The sequence below is a fragment of the Bos taurus genome, chromosome 10, assembly GCF_002263795.3.
Source record: "Bos taurus isolate L1 Dominette 01449 registration number 42190680 breed Hereford chromosome 10, ARS-UCD2.0, whole genome shotgun sequence".
Lineage (NCBI taxonomy): Eukaryota > Metazoa > Chordata > Mammalia > Artiodactyla > Bovidae > Bos > Bos taurus.
Window position 1 is genome coordinate 7,652,777 of NC_037337.1, and position 27,967 is coordinate 7,680,743.

The 27,967-nt window shown below is 42.3% G+C and overlaps 1 protein-coding gene across 2 annotated transcripts in view; it reads left to right on the plus strand.

Annotated features, from left to right (window-relative positions):
* IQGAP2 (IQ motif containing GTPase activating protein 2) overlaps window positions 1-27,967 on the plus strand; it is a 308,957-nt gene that overhangs the window by 27,284 nt on the left and 253,706 nt on the right. For both annotated transcript variants that reach the window (XM_002690436.6, XM_059890756.1), the window contains exon 2: window positions 20,980-21,079. In XM_002690436.6, the coding sequence (XP_002690482.3) occupies window positions 20,980-21,079 (100 nt within the window). The remainder of the gene's footprint in view (window positions 1-20,979; window positions 21,080-27,967) is intronic.

Here is a 27,967-nt window from a genome sequence, read left to right on the forward strand (position 1 = left end):
AGGTGGCCAAGTATTGGAGTTTCAGCTTCAGCATCAGTCCTTCCAATGAACACCCAGGACTGATCTCCTTTAGGATGGAGTGGTTGGATCTCCTTGTAGTCCAAGGGACTCTCAAGAGTCTTCTCCAACACCACAGTTCTAAAGCATCAATTCTTTGGTGCTCAGCTTTCTTTATGGTCCAACTGTCACATCCATATATGACCACTGGAAAAACCATAGCCTTGACTAGACGGACCTTTGTTGACAAAGTAGAACCTTATTTTACTCCTAGGTAAATTAGGTCGTCTGTCTAGCACAGTTGTTGGTGAAGTTTAGTAACTCCGTGTCAGACCACTAGCACAAAACCTAGTCAGTTAACATATAAATGCCAGCCGCTACACAACCCAGTATTCCATATCTGAAGTGCACGTAGGGCTTTGTCGTAGAGCAGGTGATCAGCTGTAGGCTTGATGGCTGAAGTTTTAACACATTGATTGGACAGACTCTAATTTTATGAGATATAATTTATGAGATACTTGTATAAAATTTTAATCTCTTCTTGACACTTAAGAAATTTTTTCAAAGTTCCTTTGGTATTTTTTCCTTATATGTCAAATTTTTAAATATAGATACCAAATTGAATATAAAATTCAAAACAGATATAAACAAATAAGAAAGGAAGCTCTTTCTTACTGTAGATGGCTTCAAGATAGAAGGAATAATGGAGTTAGAAAATCCTCAGCAGATGCTGACCTTGGTGGACAAAGTTTTTATGAGGAAAGGATATTTACATAGTCACAAAGTATCTCCCCTCAAGTCAATTACTTAACACAAAGGGAAAAAGAGTGAGTATTCAGTGGAGAAACCTGGCATACATCGTCTTCACCAGGTGATTAAAGGCAGCGCCACTCGTGCAAAGAGTCAAACGCAACCGAGCAACTTGGCATGCTCGCAGGCACACATATTGAGACAATCCAACGTCACATGCCTCCTGATCTGAGTCTCTTAAAAGCGTACAGTTTGAGTTTTGTTGTCTAAGTGCCAGAGGTTCACAACCTGAATCAGGAGGAAACATCAGACGAATCTGGTGGACGTTCTACCGAATTAATTGTCTGTAATCCCCTCAAATATAAGATCAACAGAGACAAGGACTGATAACAGTTCCAGATGCAAGAAGGCTAGAGAGACAGGGCAGTGAAACGCATGGGACAAAGAGAAATCTGTAAAGGACATTACTGGGACAGGGGTGAGACTTGAATATAGACTGTGGATTGGATGGTCGTGTCATATCAATTATTGAGTTTCGTGATTCAGATAATTATGCCAAGTTCATGTAACAGAATGCCCTTGTTCTTAAGAAATATACACATAATGAACTATAATGAGAGGGAAGGTAGAGAAACCGTAGCCCTGGGCTAGAGGGGTTCACGTTGGTCATGATGTGCTCAGCTCTTTAGTTGGCTTTACTCTTGCCCACTGTGATATTGGGAGAGGTGTGCAGAATGCTGACAGTAAGGGAAACGCATTTCCCTTGAAAAGAGGTGAAATACACTGAATGTCATACCTTTAGATGGATGAATCACATTGTGTGAAGAACTGGTGGGAACTCTAGGAACAGTGTTTGAGACCTGGATGTGATCTTTATTGACCTATTAAGTACTTTATTTCAATATTGTTTTTCTTTTGAGCAACCTCCAAGTGGATGGGATTAGGATAAGAGTATTTTAAATATTTGGAAGTGTTTTTATATAAATTAAACTAATATTAAGCCATTAATACTATTAAAGAGACGATAGATTTAAAAGCACTCCCATTGGGCAGACAGGAAGTAAAACCCAGAGATTAAGTGACTTGCCCCAGGTGGTTTCTCCCAGACTTTGAACTTTCATCTGTTTGACCTCCTACAGTTGGCTTCTTTTGTAGACCATAATTCTGTGTACTTTCTAGGAATAAAAGAAAGTATAAATATAAGAAATAGAAGAAAGAAAATGTCTCTGTTGTAGTTTAGCAGTAGTTTTTGTTTTGAAAAGAAAATTAGACCAGAGAGATGCCTTTGCTACTTTGAAATTTTGTGGTTCTGTGAAATTACCTCTTTAGGCCAAATTCAATTTAAGATCTGTTCCTGTTAATCAGTAGGGGTCTGCTGTCTTTAGGACTCTCCCAATGATCTGTGACCATAGGGTCTGCTCTTCTGTACCTGTGTGAGTTGATGGGTGAGTTCCCCAAACCCAGCTCTCTGTCTTGCTGAGAAGCAACTGAGCAGCAGTTTAAGGGTGAGGTGATGGAGCTGGAACGCCAGCTTAAGTCTCAGCTCTGCCTCTTGCCAACTGTGTATGCTGGGCCAGGATAATGACGATAACAATTATAATCCTCAGAAGACTGTGAATATTAAATGTGTTACCATTTGCAAAGAAATGAGAGCAGTACCTGGCATATAGAAAGTGCCATGTAAGCATTTGTTTTCAATCGTCATAAAATATACACAAATGTACCTTATGTACAAACCCTTTTTAAATATACAGTTATTTTATTACGTGCATTCATATTGTTGTGCACCCATTGCCACTGTCCATCTGCAGACCTTTTTCAGCTTCCCAAACCCACCCTGTGCCCATTCAACACTAGCTTTGCCTTCTCCCCTCTCTGCAGCCCCTGAAAACCACTGCTTCCGGTCTCTATGATTCTTGACTAAATACCTTGGCTCATGCCAAGTACTTATTTAGAATCAAAGAACTCTGGGGGTTTACATGCCAGAGTGTGTACATAACAGGTTTGCTCAGTGTTATCTAGCAAATTGGTATAAATTACCTTCTAAGGGCACTGGACAACTTGAATGTCAAACAGAGTTGGAGCATCCAGCTGAAAACCAGCCCACCCCTGAAAAAAAGATGTGGGAAACCAGATGGAATGAGAAAGTTCTGGTTTCTCTTTGCTCTGCATTTTTTTCCTCCTGACATGCTCCCCTGCTTCAGGAGCACAGTGGCAGTGGGTCTGCAGGCGCTGATGGGTTAAAGGGGTCAGGTTGTTGTGGGTCACGGCAAGGGGTGGTGATATGGGGCAGAGGCAGACTCCAGTGCTGCAGGAATAGTGGGTGGAGGGCCTCAGAGGTCGAGATGCTTCCCAGGCCTGACACCTCCTCTTCAACAGGCAGCCAAGCGTGAGCCAAGCTGGCATCAGTGTGGGTGCCAGGGAGCCTGCCCTGCTGCCCACGCTGCCCTCGCTGTGACACCCGGTGCCTGCAGGGTACACATCTGCCTGGAATACCAGTTTCACTAAGTTTAGAGGTGGGGACTCTTATATTTTAAATCCTGAACCACAGATCAGTTGGGGAGTAGAATGCAAAATAGATGGTTATCTTTAAGAGCGAGTCTGAAATGAGACTATTCATGCTTTTTGGGCTTCGAGCCATGCCCCTCTATACCTGTCTTTATCCCCAGTTCTTTCTGTGTGTTTTTTTCCCTTCTGCATCTAGGGTTATTTCTCTGCAGAATAGCTCATTAATATGCAGTGGAGAAGCCTAGGTTTGTGTGCAGGTCAAGAGAGGAGGGTTCAGACAGGCAGGTCTGCCTCTCCTGAGAGCAGTGTGCGGCAAGGAGCGCACGACGCAAGACTGTGCTCTCCACCCATCAGCTGTGATCCGGGACAGATGACTCAGCTGCCCCAGGTCTCCCTGTCTGCATCTGTAAAGTGGGAATCACACTAATATCACAGGATTGTTATGGGTTGGTACTGGGGAAAACTGTATCATGGAAATTTCTCTGGGGCCGTGGAAGTATGGATGTTTAGAAGCCAAAGCCTCCCCAGCTGCCTCTCCAGCCCCTCTGCTTATCCCTCTTCTAAGTCATTTGTGTAGCAGAGCTTCAACTACACAAGACTCTCGGGCTTCTTTCTTTTCTTTCTGGACCTCTTCTCTCTGCCTTTCCTTCTGGCATGCCACCCTTGTGAAATCATGAGAGAGGGAAGACTGGCGTAGAGAAGAGTTTGGAGCTGCCCAGGGCCATTCCAACGGAGCCCACCTCAGCGGGCAAGCAGCCATGTGAGCTGCTCAAGGCTCTGACGTGTGGAGCGTTCAGAACGGTAGTGGATGGATGGAGCCCTGGGGGAGGGAATGGCGAAGCAAGGACGCTGAAGAGCAGATCTAGGGCTGTCACTTGAAACTCCGTCCCTGCTTCCCATGGATGCAACTCTGCATGTTCCAAGAAAATGCCCTGTTGTTGGCTCAGAATACTGGTGAACTGGTAAAATGAGGACCTTGGTTTGAGGGTTGTTTTTTTTTTTAATTTTATGTATTTATTTATTTTTTGTGGCTGTGCTGGGTCTTTGTTGCACAGCACAGACTCTAGGGTGCGTGGGCTCAGTAGTTATGGGGCCCAGGCTTAGTTGCCCCTCAGCATGTGGGATCTTAGTTCCTGGACCAGAAACTGATCCTGTGTCCCCTGTATTGGCAGGTGGATGCTTAACCATTGGACCAAGTCCCTTATGTATTTAAATGAACAGTCATTACAGTGATTGAAGTCACAGATTTGACAACTGATGTCCAATGAGCTATATGTGGAATCACATATACAGTTATGTGTATGTGCCGCGTGGACCTTGTTGAAAGAGCTTTTATCAATAGAACGAAAGTCTGCCCAGCTCCTGGATGATGAGCTATCATCTGGTCTTACCACTGATAGCTGTACAACATCCTGGACCGTCTCCCTGTTCCTCTCCTTAAAAAGTTCGGATTGAGAAGGATGAGGGACTGGGCAGGAGTGGAGACTCGGAGGGCTGAGGAATGGGAGCAGAGACAAAGCACGATGGTGCCTCTTGAAAGTGCAACTTGTTAGCCTTCTTGTCTTCTCTCGTTGTGTTTCTGGTCCAGCTTTCTCTTCCCTCCTTCATCACCTGACTTCAGACTTGATCTGGGAAACTGGCTCTGAGCGGTCCTAACATTGAATACTCTCCTCCCCTTGGCTTTTCTTTTCTTTGTCCCGTCATTGGTTGGTCCTTTTTCCAAAGGTTTTCCCAACTTCTCTCCGATGTTACGTGTTCTCTGTTAGATGACCAGCCATCTGGGGCACAGAATTCTTTCTAACACGTCATCCAGTGCCTTCCCTGCACTCCTGACGTGCTCTGCGACTGTTGAACCACGTTAGAGACTTTGCCACTTACCAAAAGAAACACATTCTGTTCTTGTTGTATTTATTGGTTTTAATTATAAGCCGCTTGGAAGGCATTTGAAGACTGCATCTCTCTAATTATCTGCCAGCACTTTGTACCTAGTGGATCAATTGCAAGAGTAAATTTCCATCCTCACTTGGCTTCATAAATGTGGATGTGTCTGCTGCCCAAATGCTAGCAGGGTTTTCCTCTCTGGAGTGGAAACAATGACTTAATTCTGAAATTGTATTCAGGTCCTCTAAGGATCTAGTGCTGGTACACAATTCGGCTATCTCCTCTGATCCATGTTAGACCTGTGGTGCAAGGGCATTCACATGTAGAACAGCGATCCAGTCCCCAGGCAGAAAGGAAATGCCAGGGAAGCTCAGTTATTCTTTTAAATCTAAAGCAGAAGAACATGAATTATGTTTAAGGTGGTTACTGTCCTGGCTGCTGTATAAAGTTTTTGGAGTTTTGGGCTAAAGAATTGTAATTTCTAAAAGCCGTGGTGTCTTTCATGATGTTTATAAGTACATCCACTTTTCTAATCTTGGTCCTTGTACTTTTCTGTGAGCAGTAGTTCTGTGTGTTGGAACAAAAAGCACACAACAAGCCAAAACCAAAATGTTTTCAGCTTTGTTGCCCTAGTGGGGTAAATTCTTTCCCACAAGAGAGACGTTCCCAGGGTATTTCATCCACTTTCCAAGTGGTTTACAAAATCACGGTTTGTATACATTCTCTTCAGCCTGCAAGCTTGATATTGGCTTCACCCCCTCTTGCCAACTCAACTCCCTTCCCACATTGGCCATTCCATTTCCTCCTACTGCTCCCTGTATTGTTGACCTAAAAGAATAAAAATATGTTTGCTCTAATATAATAGGGTACCTCCAAAAGTTCAGTAAAAACTAAATAGAAGCCAAGAGTTTGTTTTAAATACAAACCAGCTCTGTAACCTACTAGCTCTGGGGTCTTGAGCAAATAGCTTAGCCCATTTAACACTTAGTCAAGTGGAGGAGATAATACTTGTCCATCTATCGGATAGGGCTGGGTCAGTCATTTGAGCTAAGTGATGTGCTGATTGTTTGCAGTCGCTCAGTCGTGTCAGACTCTTTGAGACCCCATGGACTGCGGCATGCCGTGCTCCTCTGTTCTCCACTATCTCCCCGAGTTTGTTGAAATTCATGTTCTTTGAGTTGGTGCTGTTATCTAACTCTCTCATCCTTTGCCTCTCGCTTCTCCTTCTGCCATCAATCTTTCCGAGTATCAGGGTCTTTTCCAATGAGTTGGCCCATCAGATGGCTAAAGTATTGGCGCTTCAGCATCAATCCTTCCAGTGAACATTCAGGGTTGATTTCCTTTAGGATGGACTGGTTTGATCTCTTTGCAGTCCAGAGGATTCTCAAGAGTCTTCTCAAGTGCCACAATTTGAAAGCATCAATTCTTTGACGCTCAGCCTTCATTATGGTCCAACTCTCACATCTGTAAATGACTACTGAAAAACCATAGCTTTGACTAGACTGACTAGTCAGTCTAGACTAGACTAGCTTTGTCAGCAAAGTGATGTCTCTGCTTTTTAATATGCTGTCTAGGTTTGTCGTAGCTTTCCTTCCAAGGAGCAAGCGTCCGCAGTGATTTTGGAGCCCAAGAAAATAAAATCTGTCACCATTTCCACTTTTTCCCCTTCCGTGATGTCTATGAAACCAAAGTGCCTGACTGAAGTCCTGCTCTTTGATGGTGGCTTCATCTGCAACGCTTGATGACGTCTCACAAATCCAGTATTCCCCAAGCCCTTAATGTGTGAGCTGATGCTGACTTTCATACCCCATTTAAATGCCATTAAGACCCTCTTGTTCATTAAAACTAGCCTAAACTGCTTTAGCCCAAAGTCAAGTTGAAATGTATTCTGCAGCCATGACTGTGTTGGCAACATACCTCCATTTGCATAGTATGATCCACTAGAGAGCTGAATTTTTGGCATGCTTTAAAAATCGACTATCCTGAATCATGTGTTAATTCACACTCACTAACAAACAGCATATGCTTGCATTAATAGTACCCTTCTGTTCTCCATCCTAGCCTTCTGATTGAGTCTGTTTTATTAAACTCCTCTGCCAAATACATGTGTAGATTTAACGTTCACTCCTCGTATATCCCACAACAGTGGGACGCCTCCATGATGTTTTCCTTGTTCGTTACACAAACTTGACTTTATGGAAGTTGGCGCAGGAAGGGGTGCCTTTCTGGTGCTGGGCCACGTGCAGTTTCCACCTCCACCGTCTGAAGTCACTGAGTGAGTTGGCTGCTCTTTGTTGGCTTCCTTGTCCTTCCCCCGTACCAGGCTCTTCTTCATCCTGTTCGTTCTGTTGCCACGCTGTGCTCTTGTAAAGCGTGGCCGAGGTTCTCTTCTATTCAGACTTACAGGGTTTCGAGTCCCAGAGGTTCAGCACTGCCTTCACTGTTCTCCAGCTTCAGTCCCCTCCTGTTCATTCCTCTCACTTACCTCTTTCCCCGCCTTCTCTCTCCTTAGCTCAGCATACCTTCCACCAGAGTGGTGAGGTGCATCATCTTCCTCTCTGCTGTCTTTGAACTTCTGTGTGTGTGTGTGTGTGTGTGTGTGTGTATGTGCTTCACACCTTAAAGCTAAGTATTCATCACAAATTTTAATCCCTGTGATCCCTTTCTTGAAGCTCAAATGAGTCAGCTAGGTGCATGAAAGTTATCTTTCTCAATGGAACTGGCATGAAGGCTTAGTTCTCATCATATTTTAAAAATCTTTGTGTAACTGAACATTGAAACAAATAGAATCCTTTCTTATTTTTTATATAATTAAAGTAATACACATCAGTGGGGTAGAGTATTTGGAATATGTAAGAATCAAAAAGTGAAGGAAGAAACTCAGAGCTCTCCTTTTGGAAACAAATGCTTTAGCATTTTGATGTTTCCTTTTAGGATTTTTTTCCCCTATTATAGTTTATATAATAACAAAATGTTATATAATTATTGTAGCAGTATATACACACATATATATATGTATACAGTATGTGTATATGTGTGTGTGAAATTAAAATGGTGCTTTTAAAAATTTATATAGCTTCAAATACATTCAGTTTGCAAGTTACATGGGAGACTAAGTGAGGGAAAAATTGAATATAATCAATTATCCTTGGAAAAACTATCCTATTATCTGTTGTCTTTACTATACTTATGTTTATAAGTTTTCTGTCTTATATAACATCACCAGCTCAATGGACATGAATTTGAACAATCTCCAGAAGAGAGTGAAGGATGGAGGAGCCTGGCATGCTGCAGTCCATGGGGTCGCAAAGAGTCAGACACAGCTTAGCAACTGAATGACAACAGACTCATTTAGTAATTGATTACACAAGAATTTAGCTATTAAATAGTTTGAAATATACATTATGATAAAATGTTTCTAAAAAACACTCATACAACAGCTTCGTGGGGTTAAGTGGCATTATTCCCATTTGACATATGAGGACACGGAGTATGACATTGTTACAGGCTCCCAGAGCACTGCTCTTCCCTCTCAGCCACACCCCTTTTAAACAATCAAGTCTTTGCAGACGGATAAATTAGGAGGTTGGGATTAACATATAATCATTGCTACTGGATAGCACAGGGAATTATAGTCAATATTTTATAATAACCTATAAGGAGAAAGAGCTGACTCATTTGAAAAGACCCTGATGCTGGGAAGGATTGAAGGCAGGTGGAGAAGGGGACAACAGAGGATGAGATGGTTGGATGGCATCACCAACTCAATGGAGATGAGTTTGGGTAAACTCCGGGAGTTGGTGATGGACAGAGAGGCCTGGCATGCTGTGGTCCATGGGGTTGCGAAGAGTCGGACATGACTGAGTGACTAAACTGAACTGATAAGGGGAAAGAATATGAAAGAGAATTTATATCTGTATAAGTGAATCACTGTGCTGTAACACCTGAAACTAACACAATATTGTAAATTAATGTTTGTCTTCTTGTTCCTGTTTAGTCACTAAGTCATATGGACTGTAGCCCACCATCTCCTCCTCTGTGCATGGGATTTTCCAGGCAAGAATACTGGAGTGGATTGCCATTTTCTACTCCAGGGGATCTTCCCAACCCAGGGACCCAACCTGTATCTCCTGCATGGCAGGTGGATTCTTTACTGCTGAGCCACCAGGGAAGCCCTGTAAATTGGCTGTACTTCAGTAAAATAAAAAGTTAATAAAATAAAAATAAAAATCTCATAAAAATCAGGCATGATTGACAAGTTAGATAGAAATTAACCTTTTGTGAGGAAAGAGGAGTAAAATGCAGATGGGTGCCTCAGAGAAAACATGGTAAATTTTCTCAAATGTGTTCTCAGCATTTATTGACCATATCATTTTGCTTATGACGTGACATAGTGGTGTCATTTAATTTTTTGTTGGTTTTCATTTTGGTCTTGTTACAACTCTTGCATTCCTAATGTAGTCTAACTTGGCAATACTGAATACTATCTTAATATTTTTTCCTTTGCTGGACTACATTTGAGGTTTCTACATCTCTGAGAAATAAGCCTGTAATTTTACTGTCTGTACTTTTTCAAGATAATAGCATTAATTTATATGGTTTCCAGCAGGGAAAATTGTGTTTTTTGTTGTTCAGTCCCTAAGTTGTGTCTGACTCTTTGCAATCCCATGAACTGCAGCACACCAGGCCTCCCTGTCCTTCACTATCTCCCTCAGTTTGCTCAAACTCAAGTCCATTAAATCAGTGATGCCATCCAATGATCTCATCCTCTGCAACCCCCTTCTTCTCTTGCCCTCAGTCTTTCCCAGAATCAGGATCTTTTCCAATTAGTTGGCTCTTCACATCAGGTAGTCAAAGATACTGGAGCTTCAGCTTTAGCATCAGTCCTTCCAATGGATATTCAGGGTTGATTTCCTTTAAGATTGACTGGTTTGATCTCCTTGCTGTCCAAGGGACTCTCAGGAGTCTTCTCCAACACCACAATTCCTAAGCATCAATTCTTTGGTGCTCAGCCTTCTTTCTGGTCCAGCTCTCACATCTGTACATGACTACTGGAAAAACCATAGCTTTGACTATACGGACCTTTTCCAACAGTGTTGTTTCTTTTTAATACACTGTCTAGGTTTGTCATAGCTTTCCTTCCAAGGAGCAAGTGTCTTTTACTTTTGTGGACTTAGTCACCATCTGCAGTGATTTTGGAGACCAAGAAAATAGAATCTATCACTGTTTCCACTTTTCCCCCATCTATTTAGCATGAAATGATGGGGACAGATGCCTTGATCTTAGTTTTTCGAATGTTTAGTTTTAAACTGGCTTTTTCACTCTCCTCTTTCACCCTCATCAAGAAGCTCTTTAGTTCCTCTTAGCTTTCTGCCATTAGAGTAGTATCATCTGCATATTTGAATTTGTTGATATTTCTCCCAGCAATCATGGTTCCAGCTTGTGAGTCTTCCAGCCCAGCATTTTGCATGATGTACTCTGCATAAAATAAAAGTCATGTAAATCTATCTGCTGATTAATGAGATATCAGTAATAACCATTAATAGCACCCTCAGAACAGTCTAATGGCCGCTGGGCCAGTTATCAAACATTTACATACAGGGAGGCAGTGGCACTTAGGTAAGGTAGAACTGGAATCCAGAGATTCCAGAACTTTGGAGTCAGGGTTGTTTCAGATCCCAGCTCTGCCACTGAACTGTCCTTGTGATCTTAGAATTGCCTAAGCCAGAATGACCCAACCTCTCTGCATTTCTTTCCCATCAGAAAAGTGGAGGTTCAAATTCCTGTCTTAAAGGGGGATAAGCGATAATATATGTAAAGTATCTGGCATGCGGTAAGTGATCATTAGGTGTTAATCCCTTCCGTATGCTACTTTCATGCGTGTATCACGAAGCGCTCACGTGAATGAGAGAAATATAGCATATGCGCCTGAAACAGAAAAACTCAACCAAGAAGCTCTTTTGTTTTCCTGCTCTTACCTTTGAACTGTTTGTGATTTATTTTTTCTTTTCTGCTAGTAGTCAAGGAGAAATGAGGCCACGCTTTCCTATTCTATTGTCTTCTAAGACTCCTAGCTTTGTGGCCGTATTCTCTGATATTCTAGGTCATTTGGAATAGTTTGAGAGGGCAAGGACAGAAAGTTACCAGGGACTGACTTCTCCTTGAGAACAGCCCAGGAGCCATCATTACGTAACCTGCTAAGTCTGTTTAACAGTTGTAAAATATCATTCCATGAAGTATCAAAGTGTAAGTAAATGTCTGTGTCCTTAAAATGTTCATTTTCTATGGAAAGCAGGGAGAATCATTTTAGGACTAGTTGTAAATTGGAGTGTTTTTGCACTGACCATCTTAAGGATAAAAAATTCATATCCAAGTGAGATAAGTTGAATTCCTTTCCCCTCCTTTAAAAATACTAGAAGCTCATCTAGGCTTAAGATTTTTATAATTCCTTCTGTAATTTTAACAATCAGGGTTAAAAAGTCTTATATTGGCTTTGGAAACTTGATACTCCATTCTTCCTTACTGAAATCTGTGTAGGAGCAGGTAGAGAGCAAATGGAACTTTCCCTGTGCCTATTTGGTAGCTAAAGAGGTGGTTTTGTCCCCAAATGCTTTTTTGCCATTATAATTGACTACAAAATACCAAATCTAGCAATAATTGCTTTTAATTTTTTTCCCAAATTGAGCAAAGTCCCAGACAGACCTGCTCGACTTCAGGTTGGCCACTTCTGTGTATGGATCTTAACATCTTCATGGTCTGCTTTGAGTTTCCATGTTATTTAAAATAGAAAAAAGACATTCTTGGTCAAATTTGCACAGTGGACCAAAATTAATTTTCTTCCCATGTGTGAGATGTAGAATGAGGTCCTGTTCTGAAAAGTTGTCCTGGGTTTTGAGATCTCGGGCTTGTTAGAAACAGATTGGCATCTTAGGTACTCAAGTATGATCACGTTCTTGGGAAAAGTTTGGCACCTTTTGCATCAAAGTGGGATCAAATAACTCTTTTTCATATGTTGATCTTAAAGCTATATATACTTAAACTGTGTTTGCAGAAAGGGATAAACGTTTCACAAAGCCTGAAATGTTTCTCATTTTTCTAAGAAATTATGATGAAAAATCTATCTCTTCTGAGCCTCAGTAACCTCACTAGAGGGCTTCCCTGGTGGATCAGTGCCAATGCAGGAGACCTGGGTTCAGTCCCTGGGTTGGGAAGATCCCCTGGAGAAGGAAATGGCAACCCACTCCATTCTTGCCTGGAGAATCCCATGGACAGAGGAGCTTGGTGGGCTATAGTCCATGGGGTCACAAAACAGTCGAACATGGCTCAGTGACTCCACAACAAACCTTACTGGAAAAAGCACACATGGGTAGCTCATCAGAGACCCTAACACTTGTAAGGAAACTGTAGTTTGTTGGTTACCCTTCTTTCCACTAGGAAATTCTCCTTGGAATGCTGAACTTGAAGATTTAGGGCTTTCTGGGAAGTGGCCACAGCCCCTTACTGCCACGTGTACTTTGAATATCCTCTGAAGTTGTGTGTGGATTTATAACTCTGGAGAGTCCTTAGAAATGGCTGATGCATGAGAAGTTCCAGGGTAGGCTTCAAATTCGTTCCCCCTCCCTTGGGATCTGAACAGTATGGCTGTATTAACATCAGGGCTTGGACTTAGTAGGACTAAGCTTGTGAAGGACGTAGCATCTCTGTCTATCAAGCACAAAACTGCATACATGTGTGCTGAGTCGCTTCAGTTGTGTCCAGCTCTTTGCGACCCTGTGGACTGTAGCCTGCCAGGCTGCTCTGTCCATGGGATTCTCCAGGCAAGAATACTGGAGTGGGTTAGCACAAAGCTGAGTGCACACCAATCAGCAGACTTTACTGAGCACCTACTATTTACCTGGCACTTGGTGGAGATGTGGAGATGGATGAACTGTCAGCCTGTGTACTCAGGGTCTCATAATTGTCATGGCTTGGTGAAACTCAATGTCTGTAACAGGTAGGATGGCAGTCTCTATTGTCGTTTCAATTTCTTTGGAGTGCCTGGGAATGTGTTTCAGGTTGCTAACAACTTCAACCCCAGGTTTGCCTGTTTTTCAAAAGAAACTTCAGTTTAGGGAAGTTTGATCATGTGGTCCTGTAAAACTTCAGATTAAGTAGCTGTGAAATGCTTCAGGAAGCTGGTAGGAAGCCAGAATATATCACGGGTCAGTTTACTGAGTATCAGCTTACTAGAAATCTCAGACTTGGGGTGCTCTCATTTTTGGTATCCCACCCCTTTTCCCAGTTTGAGGCTTTCAGAATCAGTTCTCTTCCTTGGGGTACACATTTCTGGTAGCCATTCTCTAAGTTCTGAGAGTGAGGATTTACCCATTTAAGTGAATCTCCCATGTCAAGGCTTTGGGTCTATCACCCAGGTGAGCTCAGTCTTAACTCTTACAAGATGGTTCAGTACACATTTGAGTCGAATGATATACCTGAGGATATTCAGAGTTCCTTACAGAAATATTGAGTCACGCAAAATAACAGTGTGTCCATCAAACACTAAATTGTGGCATGTTTCTATGAACTGATGATTCATATCATATTCTCAACCTGTTTTTCCTTAATACCATTTTGTAAAATGGGGGTTCCCATCCCTGGTTTTGTGACTCTTGCTAATGCTCCTTCCAGTATATCCCCACTTCTCTAAGCATCCTGTAGTTATGCCAGCAGTCGGGAAAGAATCTGCCTGCAATGCAGGAGACCCGGCTTTGATCCCTGGGTTGGGAAGATCCCCTGGAGAAGGGAATGGCTACCCACTCCAGTATTATTGTGGCCTGGAGAATTCCATGGACTGGGGAGCCTGGTGGGCTACAGTCCATGGAGTCAAAAAAGATTGGACTGAGCACTAACACTTTGACTTTCAGTTGTTTAATAAAAACTTCATGAGGGACTTGGTGTGTTGTTCCCTAGAACAGACTGGCACAGAGCAACCCCTCTAATATTTGTTGAACAAATGAATACATTTTAACGCAAAGGAGGTGGTGGCCTTGGTCTCCTGTGTGAAGGGGCAAGTAGAGTAGCTGAAGTGAACAAGTGACCGTGCCAACTCCTTCATGAGTCAAGACGGTCTGGGTCTCTTTTCACAGTGGATTTTGTGGGTGTTCTTAGGAAAATAAACTCTTTAGGGTTCCTTCTGTTTCTGACTTCATAGTTCTATTTCGAAAGCTTTTCTACCAACTCATTCTGTTCCTTAAACCTCTGAATAAACCCTATAATGTTTAGAAAAGGCAGAGGAACCAGAGAGCAAATTGCCAACATCCACTGGATCATCGAAAAATCAAGAGAGTTCCAGAAAAACATCTATTTCTGCTTTATTGACTATGCCAAAGCCTTTGACTGTGTGAATCAGCACAAAGTGGAAAATTCTGAAAGAGATGGGAATACCAGACCACCTGACCTGCTTCTTGAGAAACCTGTATGCAGATCAGGAAGCAACAGTTAGAACTGGACATGGAACAACAGACTGTTTCCAAATTGGAAAAGGACTATGTCAAGGCTGTATATTGTCACCCTGCTTATTTAACTTATATGCAGAGTACATCATGAGAAACGCTGGGCTGGAGGAAGCACAAGCTGGAATCAAGATTGCCGGGGAAATATCAATAACCTCAGACATGCTGGAATCAAGATTGCCGGGAGAAATATCAATAACCCCACATATGCAGATGACACCACCCTTATGGCAGAAAGTGAAGAGGAACTAAAAAGCCTCTTGATGAAAGTGAAAGAGGAGAGTGAAAAAGTTGATTTAAAGCTCAACATTCAGAAAACGAAGATCATGGTGTCCGGTCCCATCACTTCATGGGAAATAGATGGGGAAACAATGGCAACACTGAGAGACTTTATTTTTGGGGCCTCCAAAATCACTGCAGATGGTGACTGCAGCCATGAAATTAAAAGACACTTACTCCTTGGAAGGAAGGTTATGACCAACCTAGACAGCATATTAAAAAGCAGAGACATTACTTTGTCAACAAAGGTCCGTCTAGTCAAGACTATGGTTTTTCCAGTAGTCATGTATGGATGTGAGAGTTGGAGTATAAAGAAAGCTGAGCACCGAAGAATTGATGCTTTTGAAGTGTAGTGTTGGAGAAGACTCTTGAGAGTCCCTTGGACTGCAGGGAGATCCAACCAATCCATCCTAAAGGAGATCAGTCCTGGATGTTCATTGGAAGAACTGACGTTGAAGCTGAAACTCCAGTACTGTGGCCACCTGATGCAAAGAGCTGACTCATTTGAAAAGACCCTGATGCTGGGAAAGATTGAAGGCAGTAGGAGAAGGGGACGACAGAGGATGAGATGGTTGGATGGCATCACCGATTTGATGGACATGAGTTTGGGTAAACTCTGGAGCTGGTGATGGACAGGGAGGCCTGGAGAGCTGTGGTTCATGGGGTCGCAAAGAGTCGGACACAACTGAGTAACTGAACTGAACTGTGATTTCCATAGAATGTGCTTGCTTTACCATCTTTAGCCAATGTTGGCTAACATTACAGCAAGTGTTTTGTGAGTTGCTAATACTTCAGGAAGTAGTTTTTCACGATATCCTGTGTTTCTTAGTGTTCAAGGCAGCAAGTAAAGATGGACTTTAGAGGAAGTCTCAGTTAATCAATTTAAAAAGCAGTTTTGAAGGCACTTTAGTGATCTTCCCTTGGGCTTGACAGTGACAAGGCCCTTTCAACTTCGGCAGCAGCAGCGTGGCGCTGGGCAAAGAGCAGGGCCAGGGTACTGGGGGCCCTCAGCTGCAGCCCTGGCTCCGCCACTGACCCAGCAGTAACCATGGCAGTCCCTTCCCCTGGCTTGACCCTGTTCTCAATTGTAAGAAAGAGATAACGCCTGTCTTTCAGGGAGATGACGAAAACCACACAATAATATGGAAAAGTGCTTTATAGGTGGGAGTGTCATGCTGAGGTGTATTTTATCAGCTCTGTGAAGGCTCTTTAAATGGCAGGGTTAGTATCCACGCCTGTGTCCCTTATCAGAAGTTGCTACTTAGTAAATGTTGAGTAATGCAGAAATATTTGCAGGCAACCTCTGTGGCCCAGAGAGATCTGCTTTTGTTGTAATTAAGACGTTCTCACACTCGTAACCTTGGTGTTCACTTTGACACAATAGGTCATGAAGGAAGGAAGGTGAAGTTGAAGTGTGTGTGGTTGGAAGAGGAGTGGCCAGGGATGTGGGCCAGGTTAGGAGGGAAGGAAGGAATGTGTACAATGTGCCATGAGGACATGCAGTTTTTGCTTTGTTCACTGCCCCGTGTCTGGTGCTCTGACTCTTGCTTGGCTCATAGAATCTGTGAATTGAATGTTAGTCGAGTGAAGTCTACAGAACAGTGCTGTATTTCCTTCATCAGTGACCACATCCTTTATTCAACATAAATGGGCAAATAAGAGTACCCCAGGTAGATATTTTAAAGCCCGTCAGTACTTTCATGGAGTGTGCAGCGTCTGCAGGGAGGTGTGCTGACACCTGGAGGACACACGCCTGTCTCCTAGGATTTACTGTTAAAGCCGTGGAGGCGGCACGGGCGCAGAATGCAGGTTCATGCGCACAGGAAGACACACAGCGAGCCCAGACAAACCCAAACCTGAGGGTCTGGAGCAGCGAAAGGGCCACGCGCGGAGATTGGGTGGCTCATGCTCGGCACCCTGACATTCTCTCATGGTTTTCAGGGAGCAGTTTTTATGGGCAGAACATGGGGTGAGGGCTGAGGGGCATGTGGCTTTCTTCTGATTGGTTGTTGATGCGCTACTAGGGCGGTGCTTCGGGAATCTTGTTCTCTGCCTGAAGTTATCCTCTTGAGCGAGGGCCTTGGTTCTGCAGAAGAACTCAAATATATTGTTAAACATATTCCTTGAAGAGAAACCAGGATCCTGCCCTATAGATGCATTATTGGTTCTTGACTGCTCCTTTTTTTCCTGCTTCTCCTCCATTCCCTGATTAGTGACTGTTGGAATCTGTCCTTTGGTACTCAGGGAAGAAAGGTCTAGGAGGCTGAAACCTTTTCCCTGCAAACAAGAAACGAAAGACATGTAAAGAATTTGTCCCCAGGAGGCCCCCACTGGGTCCTGCTCAGTTTCGGTACCAGAAGAGAGGACATTGTGAATAGAATCCATCAGGGGAGACTTTGGGAAGGAAGTGGTCCTGGAGTTAAACCTTAAGGATGGGTAGAATTCCATCAGCTATAGCCAGTACATTGTAGTAGCAAGGTAAAGCTTTGTGGCGAGTGTGTGTTTTAATTCAAATATGAAGTCACATCTTCTCTTTGGGTGGTGACCTCAGTGTTTGAGAGCCCCCCGTAGCCCTGGGCTGGTGGGATCTTGCATGGCTTATGGAGGCAGTTGGGGGGCAGAGGTCTGAGCACAGTCCTGCTGGTGCTTCTCGCCTCCTCCTGGGTGGGCTGGTTGAGGCGGAAGGAAGGTGGCAGGCAGAGTGCCTCCTTTTGAAGGCGACCCCTCCCTTACCCCCTGAGGAGGGTAAAATGAGCAGGTGGACTCTGACTAGGAGTTTGCTGTTGCTTTCAAGCTTTTAACATGTATGAAGGTACCAAAACATGAAAATATCCTGTGAGAAGTGGGAGGCATTCTTTAGACGGAAATTAAAATACGAAACTAGTAGTCATGGGGTGTCCTGGGAATGAACTGTTAGGAATAGTGAAGAGAGAGGACTAGGTGATGCTGTGTGGGCACGCGAGGTATCCTCTAAGGTGACCCCTAATGAGGAAACCATAATTTTGAAGTATATTCTTTTCGGGATGATGGTTAGCCCACTTTGTGAAGGTTCACTGCAAAGTGGTTGTTCACGTAGGGGAGGAGAGGAAACATGTTCTCTTCCAGAGCTGTGTTCTGTAGGAAATGAAGATCCATCGAAGGTTTGGAGACAGAGAATAACATCAGTAGGACTGTGTGTTACAAAGGGGCTTTTGGTAACAGTGAGGAGAATGGGCGGGGGAGGGACGTTGTTGTTGTTCAGTCGCTAAGTCATGTCTGACTCTTTGCAACCCCATGGACCGCAGGATGCCGGGCTCCCCTGTCCTTCACTGTCTCCTGGAGTTTGTTCAGATTCATGTCCATCGAGTGGGTGATGCCATCCAACCATCTTATCCTCTGCTATGCTCTTCTCCTTTGCCTTCAATCGTTCCCAGCATCAGGGTCTTTTCCAGTGAGTCGTCTCTTCACGTCAGGTGGCCAGAGTATTGGAGCTTTAACTTCAGCATCAGTCCTTCCAGGGAATATTCAGGAATGATTTCCTTTAAGATTGACTGGTTTGAGTTCCTTGATGTTCAAAGGACTCCCAAGAGTCTTCTCTAGCACTACAATTCAAAAGCATCAATTCTTAGGTGCTCAGCCTTCCTTATGGTCCAACTCTCACATTTATACCTGACTACTGGAAAAACTATAGCTTTGAGTATACAAACCTTTGGTTCATCATAGCTTTCATTCCAAGGAGCAAGTGTCTTTTAATTTCATGCCTGCAGTTGCCATGACCAGTGATTTTGGAGCCCAAGAAAATGAAACCTGTCACTGCTTCCACTTTTTCCTTTTCTATTTGCCATGAAGTGTTGGGACTGGATGCCAAGCTCTTAGTTTGGGGAATGTTGAGTTTTAAGCCAGCTTTTTCACTCTATTCTTTTACCCTCATCAAGAGGCTCTTTAGTTGCCTCTTCTGCTGTTTCCTTTTCTTCCTCACCCATAAACAAAGACATTTCCTGAAGTTCTCTACTCGCTTTTTTCCCTCCCAGACTAATATTTCTAGCTCTAATATCTCTGCTCTTCATTTGGGCAAATGCCTTCTCAGGCTGTTTGCTCAGAGGTAAAGTGTGATAGATTACATACCTGCCTCAGAGAGAGTCCTGAGACTTAAATGAGACACTGCATACTAAATTCTGCCTAAGGCTTGAAGGAAATTAAGTGCTCAATAAGTAAGCATCTAGTACATATTCCCATGCTTATGGTATTCTGTCTTTTATATATTTGTGTGTGTATTTTATATATGTATATTATATATATATATGTTTATACATATCTATATCTATATCTGGGCTTCCCTGGTGGCTCAGAGGTTAAAGCGTCTGCCTGCAATGCAGGAGACCTAAGTTCGATTGCTGAGTCAGGAAGATCCCCTGGAGAAGGAAATGGCAACCCACTCCAGTATTCTTGCCTGGAGAATCCCATGGACGGAGGAGCCTGGTGGGTGACAGTCCACGGGGTCGCTGTATCTATATCTACATATTGATGAAAACATAATCTCCCCTTTCTTTTGAAGTCTTTGAGGATTTGGTTATTATTTTTAGATCTTAAGTGTTGAGCATTGTACTTGCCCAATAAGAGTTCAGATCTTGCTCCTAACTCCTTTTGCCTGCCAGATTGATGTTTCAGGTGCCTCATTAGTCGGATGTGTGCTTGGCCTTTCTTGGGGAATGGATGAGTGACCTTCATATCCTCTCTTCTGCTTGGGAGTGAAGTGAAGTAAAAGTCGCTCAGTTGTCCAACTCTTTGCGCCCCCATGGAGTATACAGTCCATGGACTTCTCCAGGCCAGAATACTGGAGTGGGTAGCCTTTTCCTTCTCCAGAGGATCTTCCCAATCCAGGGATCGAACCCAGGTCTCCCGCATTGCAGGAGGATTCTTTACCGTCTAAACCACAAGGGAAGCCCAGGGGTCCCGTTTAAACGGCTGATTGGAGCTGGCGACTGGGGAACAAAAGAGCAAACCCCGACGGTCCTGCCCCTTGTGCTGCTTACACACATTGTCTTCATTAGATGAGAAATCTAACCAGCGAGAAACCAAATTCATTTTACAGCCATCAGAATGGACACTCAGGACCGAAGAGGGGGAAAGGATTCTTTTTATGAGAGAGAAGTGTTGTCCTGTAAATAGGCAGCCAAAACTTGGCTGATGTGACTGTTGGCGGCTGCCGGGTACTGTTGAGGCCACAAGCAGAGGAAGTGCAGTCAGGAAGCGGGGAGGCTGAGTCCTCTACAGAAAAGCAGGGCTGAAGTGTGGCAGTTTATAAACTAGGCTCGTGTTGGAATAAAGGGTGTGGGCCTGAAGACTCTGCTCCCTGGCTGTCTCCATTGCATTTTTCTTTTGGGTACCTGTTGACCATGAAAGCCTCGTAAAGGCCAAGACATAAGCAAGGGAGGGATTTTAGTGACTTTGTCATCTGTAAAATAGGATTGGGATTGAATGAGATGCCTCAATCCCCTCTAGGAGTGGGAAAACACAAGTCCTTGCAGATTCTTTGTTCCACCCCAGAATTTCCAGGACAATCTGATTCTCTGAGCCACTGGACCAGTTCTAGAAGCCTGTTGAGGACAGTTGCTGGTAGACCATCCTCTAGTTGGTTTGAGGCTGTCTAAATCCTGTGGCATCACATCTGTGAGGTCTGATCGCTATTCTCTTTCTGTTGTGTAATGTCCATGTATACTTCAGAGGGCGGGAGGAGAAGGGGTGACAGAGGATGAGATGGTTGGATGGCATCACCGACTCCACGCACATGAGTTTGAGTAAGCTCCGGGAGTTGGTGATGGACAGGGAAGCCTGGCGTGCTGCAGTCCATGGGGTTGCAACGAGTCAGACATGACTGAGCAGCTGAACAGACTGATACTTCAGTATTGCAGTTTTTGCTAGAAATAATATAACATTGTAAAATCCAAAGGCAATTCTCTTTCTGTGGTTGATGTTTCAATACTCCCATCTCTCAGTGTTCAGTGTTGAGCTGCATGTGAGTTTTTTCTAGTTGGTCGTCTCATGATTTGAACACTGTTCTTCCAAGTGATGTGATGTTATCCTCTCTTTCCAGCTATTGTAGATGATGAAAGACTCTCTGCAGAGGAGATGGATGAGAGGAGGCGGCAGAATATCGCTTATGAATATTTGTGTCACCTGGAGGAAGCCAAAAGGTAAGAGTCAGACTTGGTCTATTTGTGCCCCTTCTCTTAGAGATGAGCTTTGGGTACTATATTTTTAATAACTCATTTGCAGCCTTGTTAGGACTAAGGTAATGGGAGAAGAATCAACCTGTGTGTTGTCAGTGGAAGAATTGAGAAAAAGTTGCTCCCACAGCCAGCATCAAGGCACTAGGGAGGCAGCTGTTCCTTTTTCTTCCTCAGAGCCTCCCAGGAAATCTCTTGGAAAATTACAGATTATTTTAAAATTTCTCGTCTCTCTGGTATGGATGTTGGGGGAGCTGCAGAGACTTAAACCAACTTCCTTTTCCTCAGAGTATCCTCAGATCTTTTTCCCAACCCTACCCCAGTGATTATAATTATTACTATTATTATTAATTAATGTGTAATTATATATTCCTACATGCCCACAGCATGTTGGACTGAAGTCCATTGCTCACTAAGCTAGATGGCAGGTTTATGACAGCAGTCTCCTTTTTAACTCATGGGTGTGTGATCACTGAAGGTATGTTGTCTCTGAAAATTGCACTGACTCTTTTAGACTTTTTATGTTACAAGGAAATGTTGGCTTCTCCAAGGAGAAAGTGGAGATAAAGAAAGTATTTACACTTAGGCCTCTGTATCAGGGGAATCAGAACTTTGTCCTTTGCTGGGTGCATACTGCAATGCCCGGATGCCTTGAGGTAGATTCTGACTTAATGCTTTGCACTGTGATCAAGCAACAGTATTGTTCCATGGACTGATATGTTTCAGCTCTCTTATCTCTGTAGAAAATAAACCTGGAGTTAATGGTCGTTGGTGTTAATTATCTCTGATCACTTATACATAACTACCTACAGAGCTCAAAGAATGAGGATTTTCATCAGTACTTTGTAGAAGAACATCCAGTGACACATGCACTAATTTGGCCTCAAAATTGCTTAAAAGGGGGTTTTCCAGGATTGTTTAATGTTTTCACAGTGCCTTTTAGCTCTAAGCTCTAAAGACTAAGTTTTAAAGGTTATTTAACATGTCTGGAAGTTGACAGGTTGCAAGTCACTGAAGACTCACTGTATGTCTAAGATTATTAAAAACATGCTTTTAGCCAAATTGTGGCTCCAGTTAGATAAGGATAGGGATTCACAGACATTCAAAATAAGCATACTTTCAATGAAAAAGTTTCAGGAGAGTTAGTGGAAACTTCTTCCTGATACACACTGTCCGTTCTAGGTTTTTGCCTCCAGGCTTCTAGAAGTGGGGAGCAGTGTCACACAGAGGAAAAGCTGTCTGACTGGGAGTCAGTAGACTGGATTTTCTGGTCTCAGCTTCACCATTTCTGAACTCTGTGACCTTGGACAGGTCAACCCTGTGGGAAGTTCAGTTTTGTCTCCTCTGTGCTGCTGCTGAGGCTAAGTCACTTCAGTTGTGTCTAAGTGTCCAACTCTGTGCGACCTCATAGACGGCAGCCCACCAGGCTCTGCCGTCCCTGGGATTCTCCAGGCAAGAACACTGGAGTGGGTTGCCATTTCCTTCTCCAGTGCATGAAAGTGAAAAGTGAAAGTGAAGTCGCTCAGTCATGGTCGACCCTCAACGACCCCATGGACTGCAGACTTCCAGGCTCCCCTGTCCATGGGATTTTCCAGGCAAGAGTACTGGAGTGGGGTGCCATTGCCTTCTCTGTGTCTCCTCTCTAATGGGATGATAAAGATGTTACCACTACCTGCCCTACTTACTTAATGGATTTTTTTTTCCCCTAAAAATCAACTAAGAAGGTTGTAAGTGTTCTTTAACCTGTAGTGCCAGTCAGGTGTATGGTGATAACAAGCATAGTTTTCTCCTGAATGTATCAAAGTGGTATCAGGATAGCTTGGAAGCTTGTCATCTTCTTTACTGTTTTCAGAATTGTGTACTTAAATTTTAGTTTCAAAAAGTCAGCGTAACAATTAGCCTAAGTTCTTTGAAACTGAAAGAATAGATGGTAAAATACACAGTTTTTCCTTTAAGATGGTTTTCCTAAACTTACCTTGCAAGTAGAGGTTTAGATGTAATATGTATTTATGAATCTTTTATTAATATCTGAACATTTCTTTTGACTTTCTGGGAAGTTGGTTTTTGGTTATGGAGTATGTAAAAATTATGTGCCTAGTAATACATGTGCTGTGATTTCAGAAAGCAGAGTATACAGAATTCTGATGGCCCTAAACTCAAAACATAAATGGAGTGAGTTAGTCTCTGTTCAAAAAGTTATTTATTTGAGATAGTTTATTGCCTGATTCTCTTACACTGTTAATGCATTAGGCATTTATTATATTGGATGTATTATAGTGCGTGCATGTGTGTGTTCCTGTGAGTGTAGTTGCTTTAGAATATTGAATTTCCATTGAATGGTGTACTTAGAATGTGAAAATTTAGCCAGGAACTGTTTCTTGTTTATTTCAGTTGAACTGACTTTGGTGTATTTTAACTAGAAAGGTGTTGGGTTCTGTATTTTTGCCTCTATTTTTCTTTCCAGAGGTGAGAACGGGTAGGATATTTAGCTTATATGTCCTGTAACTCAAAATTTTTTAAATTTCAGAATTGTTAGAGTCCAATAGATATATCTTTGATTTTAGTTTTAATAATTTCAAGATTCTATAATTGTTAATCTCAGACCATTTAAAAGTGCTTCATTCAGAGGGGATATCACTGCCAGTCTTATAGAAATAAAAAGGATGTTGACAGAATGTTATAAATGATTATATGCCAATGGATTGGTTAACCTAGATGAAATGTACTGTCTCCTAGAAAGACACAAACTACTAAAACGGACTCAAGAAGAAATTTTAAAAACTAAATCTTAGATGTAAAACAAGTAAAAAAAAATTGAGTTAGTACTCAAAAAAAACTTCCTACTCTTTCAAAAAATGTGAGAGGAGGGAACACTTCCTAACTCTTTCTGTTGAGACCAGTATTACTCTGACACCAAAACCAGACAAAGATACCTCAATAAAACCTTAGACCAATATCCTTTATGAATACAAATACAAAAATTCTCAACAAACTCAAACTGAGTTCAGCAACATATGAAAAGGCTTATATACCACCAAGTGGGATTTATCCTAGGAATGCAAGCCTAGTTCAACCTAATAACCATTTGATCAAGACAATTCAGTGGGGGAAAAAAAGCAGTCTTTCAACAAACGATGCTGAGACAGCTGGATGTACACCTGCATAAAAATCAATGTAGATCCCTACCTCACACCATACAAAAATTATCTTAAAATGGTTTATTATGATAATTAAAATGTTATGATAATTATAATGGTTTGTTATGATAATTAAAATTTACCACAGCTGTAAATCTCTTAGAAGAAAACAGAAGTAAATCTTTGCAACCTTGAGTTTTTGAGTCAGTGGTTTTTGAGACAACACCAAAAGCCCAAGCCAAAAAAAAAAAAAGAAAAAAGATTAATTAGACATCATGAAAATTAAACCTTTCTTGATTCAAAGGGATACCACCAAGAAACTAAAAAGACTACCCATGGAATGGGAAAAAATATTTGCAAATCATATACTTACTAAGTGACTTATATTCAGAATATATAAAGAATTCATAACTCAACATAAAAAGTAAATAGCCTAGTTTAAAAATGGCCCAAGTTTCTGAATAGACATTTTTTCCAAATCAGATACACAAATGAACCATAAGAACAGGACAAGATGCTTAACATCAGTCTTTAGGGAAATGCAATTTAAAACCACAATGAGATACCATTTCATGCTAGGATAGCCATAATCAAAAAGAATTGTTTGCAAGGATGTAGAGAGATTGGAACCCTTATACATTTCTGGTTGGATTGTAAAATGGTGGAGCTACTTTGTAAAATAGTCTGGCAGCTCCTCAAAAAATTAAATACAGAGTTACCATTTGGTCCAGCAATTCCACCACTAGGTATATCCCCAAGAAAATTGAAAACCCATGTCCATATAAAAACCTTTACATAAATGTTCACTGAAGTGTTATTCATTAGAGCAGAAAGTAGAAACAGCTCAAATGTCTATCTACTGATGAAGGAATAAACAGTCATCCATAGAATGAAGCATTCTTCAGCTATAAAATAAATATGAGCAAATCAGATTTAACAATGTATAAAGAGAACTATATGAATCACAACCAAGTGGGGTTTATCCAAGGTTTGCAAGGCTGGTTCAGCATTTGAAAATCAATTAAATGTGCTCTATCACATTAACAGTCTGCTGCTGCTGCTAAGTTGCTCCAGTCGTGTCCGACTCCGTGCGACCCCATAGATGGCAGCCCACCAGGCTCCGCCATCCCTGGGATTCTCCAGGCAAGAACACTGGAGTGGGTTGCCATTTCCTCCTCCAATGTGTGAAAGTGAAAAGTGAAAGTGAAGTCGCTCAGTTGTGTCCGACTCTTAGCGACCCCATGGACTGCAGCCTACCAGGCTCCTCCATCCATGGGATTTTCCAGGCAAGAGTACTGGAGTGGGGTGCCATTGCCTTCTCCGATTAACAGTCTAAATAAGAAAAATCATGTGATTATATCAATAGATGCAGAAAAAGCATTTGACAAAATCCAGCGCCTATTTATGATAAAAATTCTTAGGTAAGTTGGAATATAGAGAAACATCCTCAACTTGAGAAAGACTATTTACAAAAAACCCTACGGCTAACATCAGACTGCTTGGTGAGAAGCTTACAACTTTCCTACTAAGATTAGGGGAAAGGCAAAGATATTCCCTCTAACCACTCCTTTTCAGCTTTATAGTGGAAGTTTTAGCTAATGCAATAAAACAAGAAACGGAATAAAAGGTCTAGGGTTTGAAAAGGAAGATTAAAAACTATCTTTGTTTGCAGATGACAAGATTGACAGTATAGAAAACCTGAAAGAATAATAAAAGAATCCTGGAACTAATAAGCAGTTAGAGAAAGCTTGCAGGATACAAGGTTAACATATAAGTCAGCTGTTTTCCTATGTACCAGCATTGAACAACTAAACACCATTTACATTAGCATCCCCCAAAATGAAATGTTTAGGTATCAGTTCAGTTGCTTAGTTGTGTCTGACTCTTTGTGATCCCATGAACTGCAGCAGCCCAGGCTTTCCTGTCCATCACCAGCTTCCGGAGCTTGCTCAAACCCATGTCCATCGAGTTGGTGATGCCATCCAACCATTTCATTCTCTGTTGTCCCCTTTTCCTCCTGCCTTCAGTCTTTCCCAGCATCAGAGTCTTTTCCAGTGACTCAGTTCTTCACATCACATGGCCAAAATATTGGAGTTTCAGCTTCAGCATCAGTTCTTCCAATGAATATTTAGGACTGATTTCTTTTAGGATGGACTGGTTGGATCTCCTTGTAGTCCAAGGGAGTCTCAAGAGTCTTCTCCAACACCACAGTTCAAAAGCATCAATTCTTTGGCACTCAGCTTTCTTCACAGTCCAACTCTCACATCCATACAGGACTACTGGAAAAACCATAGCTTTGACTAGACAGACCTTTGTCAGCAAAGTAACGTCTCTGCTTTTGAATATGATGTATAGGTTGGTCATAGCTTTATGTTTAGGTATAAATTTAGCAAAATATAGACAAGATCTATATGAGGAAAAGCACAAAACTCTGATGAATGAAATCAAAGAACCAAATAAACTGATAGTCCATATTCATGGATAGGAAGACTCAATATTGTCAAGGTAGTTCTTCCCAACTTGATCTATAGATACAATGCAGTCCTACTCAAAATCCCTGAAAGGTATTTTGTGGATATCAACAACCAGGTTCTAAAGTTTACAGGGAGAAGCAAAAGATCTAGAATAGCCAACACTATTGAAGGAGAACAAAGTTGGAGGACTGATGCTCCGTGACTTCAAACTTAATGTAAAGCTGCAGTAATCAAGACAGTGTGGCACTGGTGGAAAAAATGGGCAAATAGATCAGTGGGCTAGAACTGCGAGCACAGAAATGCCTGTAGATGCAGTCACTTGAACTTTGACAAAGGAGCAAAGCAGTACAGTGGAGCAAAGATGGTCTTTTCAACACATGGTGCTGGGACAACTGGACATCCACATACAGGCAGTGCGTCCAGACACAGACCTTGCATGCTTCACCGAAATGGGCTCAGGTGAATCAGATGTGCATGTAAAATGCGCAACTGTAAAACTCTGAGAGGATGATGGAGAAAACCTAGATGAACTTGAGTATGGCAAAGGCTTTTAAGACATAGCACTAATGTCATGATCCATGAAAGAAAGCATTGGTAAGCTGGTAAAAATGAATTTAATTTTAAATTCATTGAATTTAAAAGTTTCTGCTCAACAACAGACAATGTCAATAGAATAAGAAGATAAGTCACAGACTGGGAGAAAGTATTTGCAAAAGACATACCTGATAAAGGAATGTTATCAAAGATGCATAAAGAACTCTTCAAGCCCAACAATCAGAAAACAACCTGATTAATAAATGGCAAAAGACCTTAGATGACACCTCACCAGAGAAGATACACAGATGGCAAATACACATAGGAAAAGGTGCTCCACAGCATATGTCATCAGGGAAATGGAAAATAAAATGACAGAACACCCCTACACACCTACCAGAATGACCAGAATCTGAACAACGACAACACCAAATGCTGTCAAGGATGTGGAACACCAAGAACTCTCGTTTGTGGAAACGCAAAATGGTGCAGCCACTTTGGAAGACAGTTTCTTGCAAAACTAAACATTCTCACCATTTGTTGTTGTTCAGTTGCTAAGTCATGTCCAAGTGTGACCCCATGGACTGCAGCACGCCAGCTTCCCTGTCCTTCACCATCTTCTGGAGTTTGCTCAAACTCATGTCCGTTGAGTTGGTGATGCCATAGAAACCATCTCACCCTCTGTTGTCCCCTTCTCCTCCTGCCCTCAA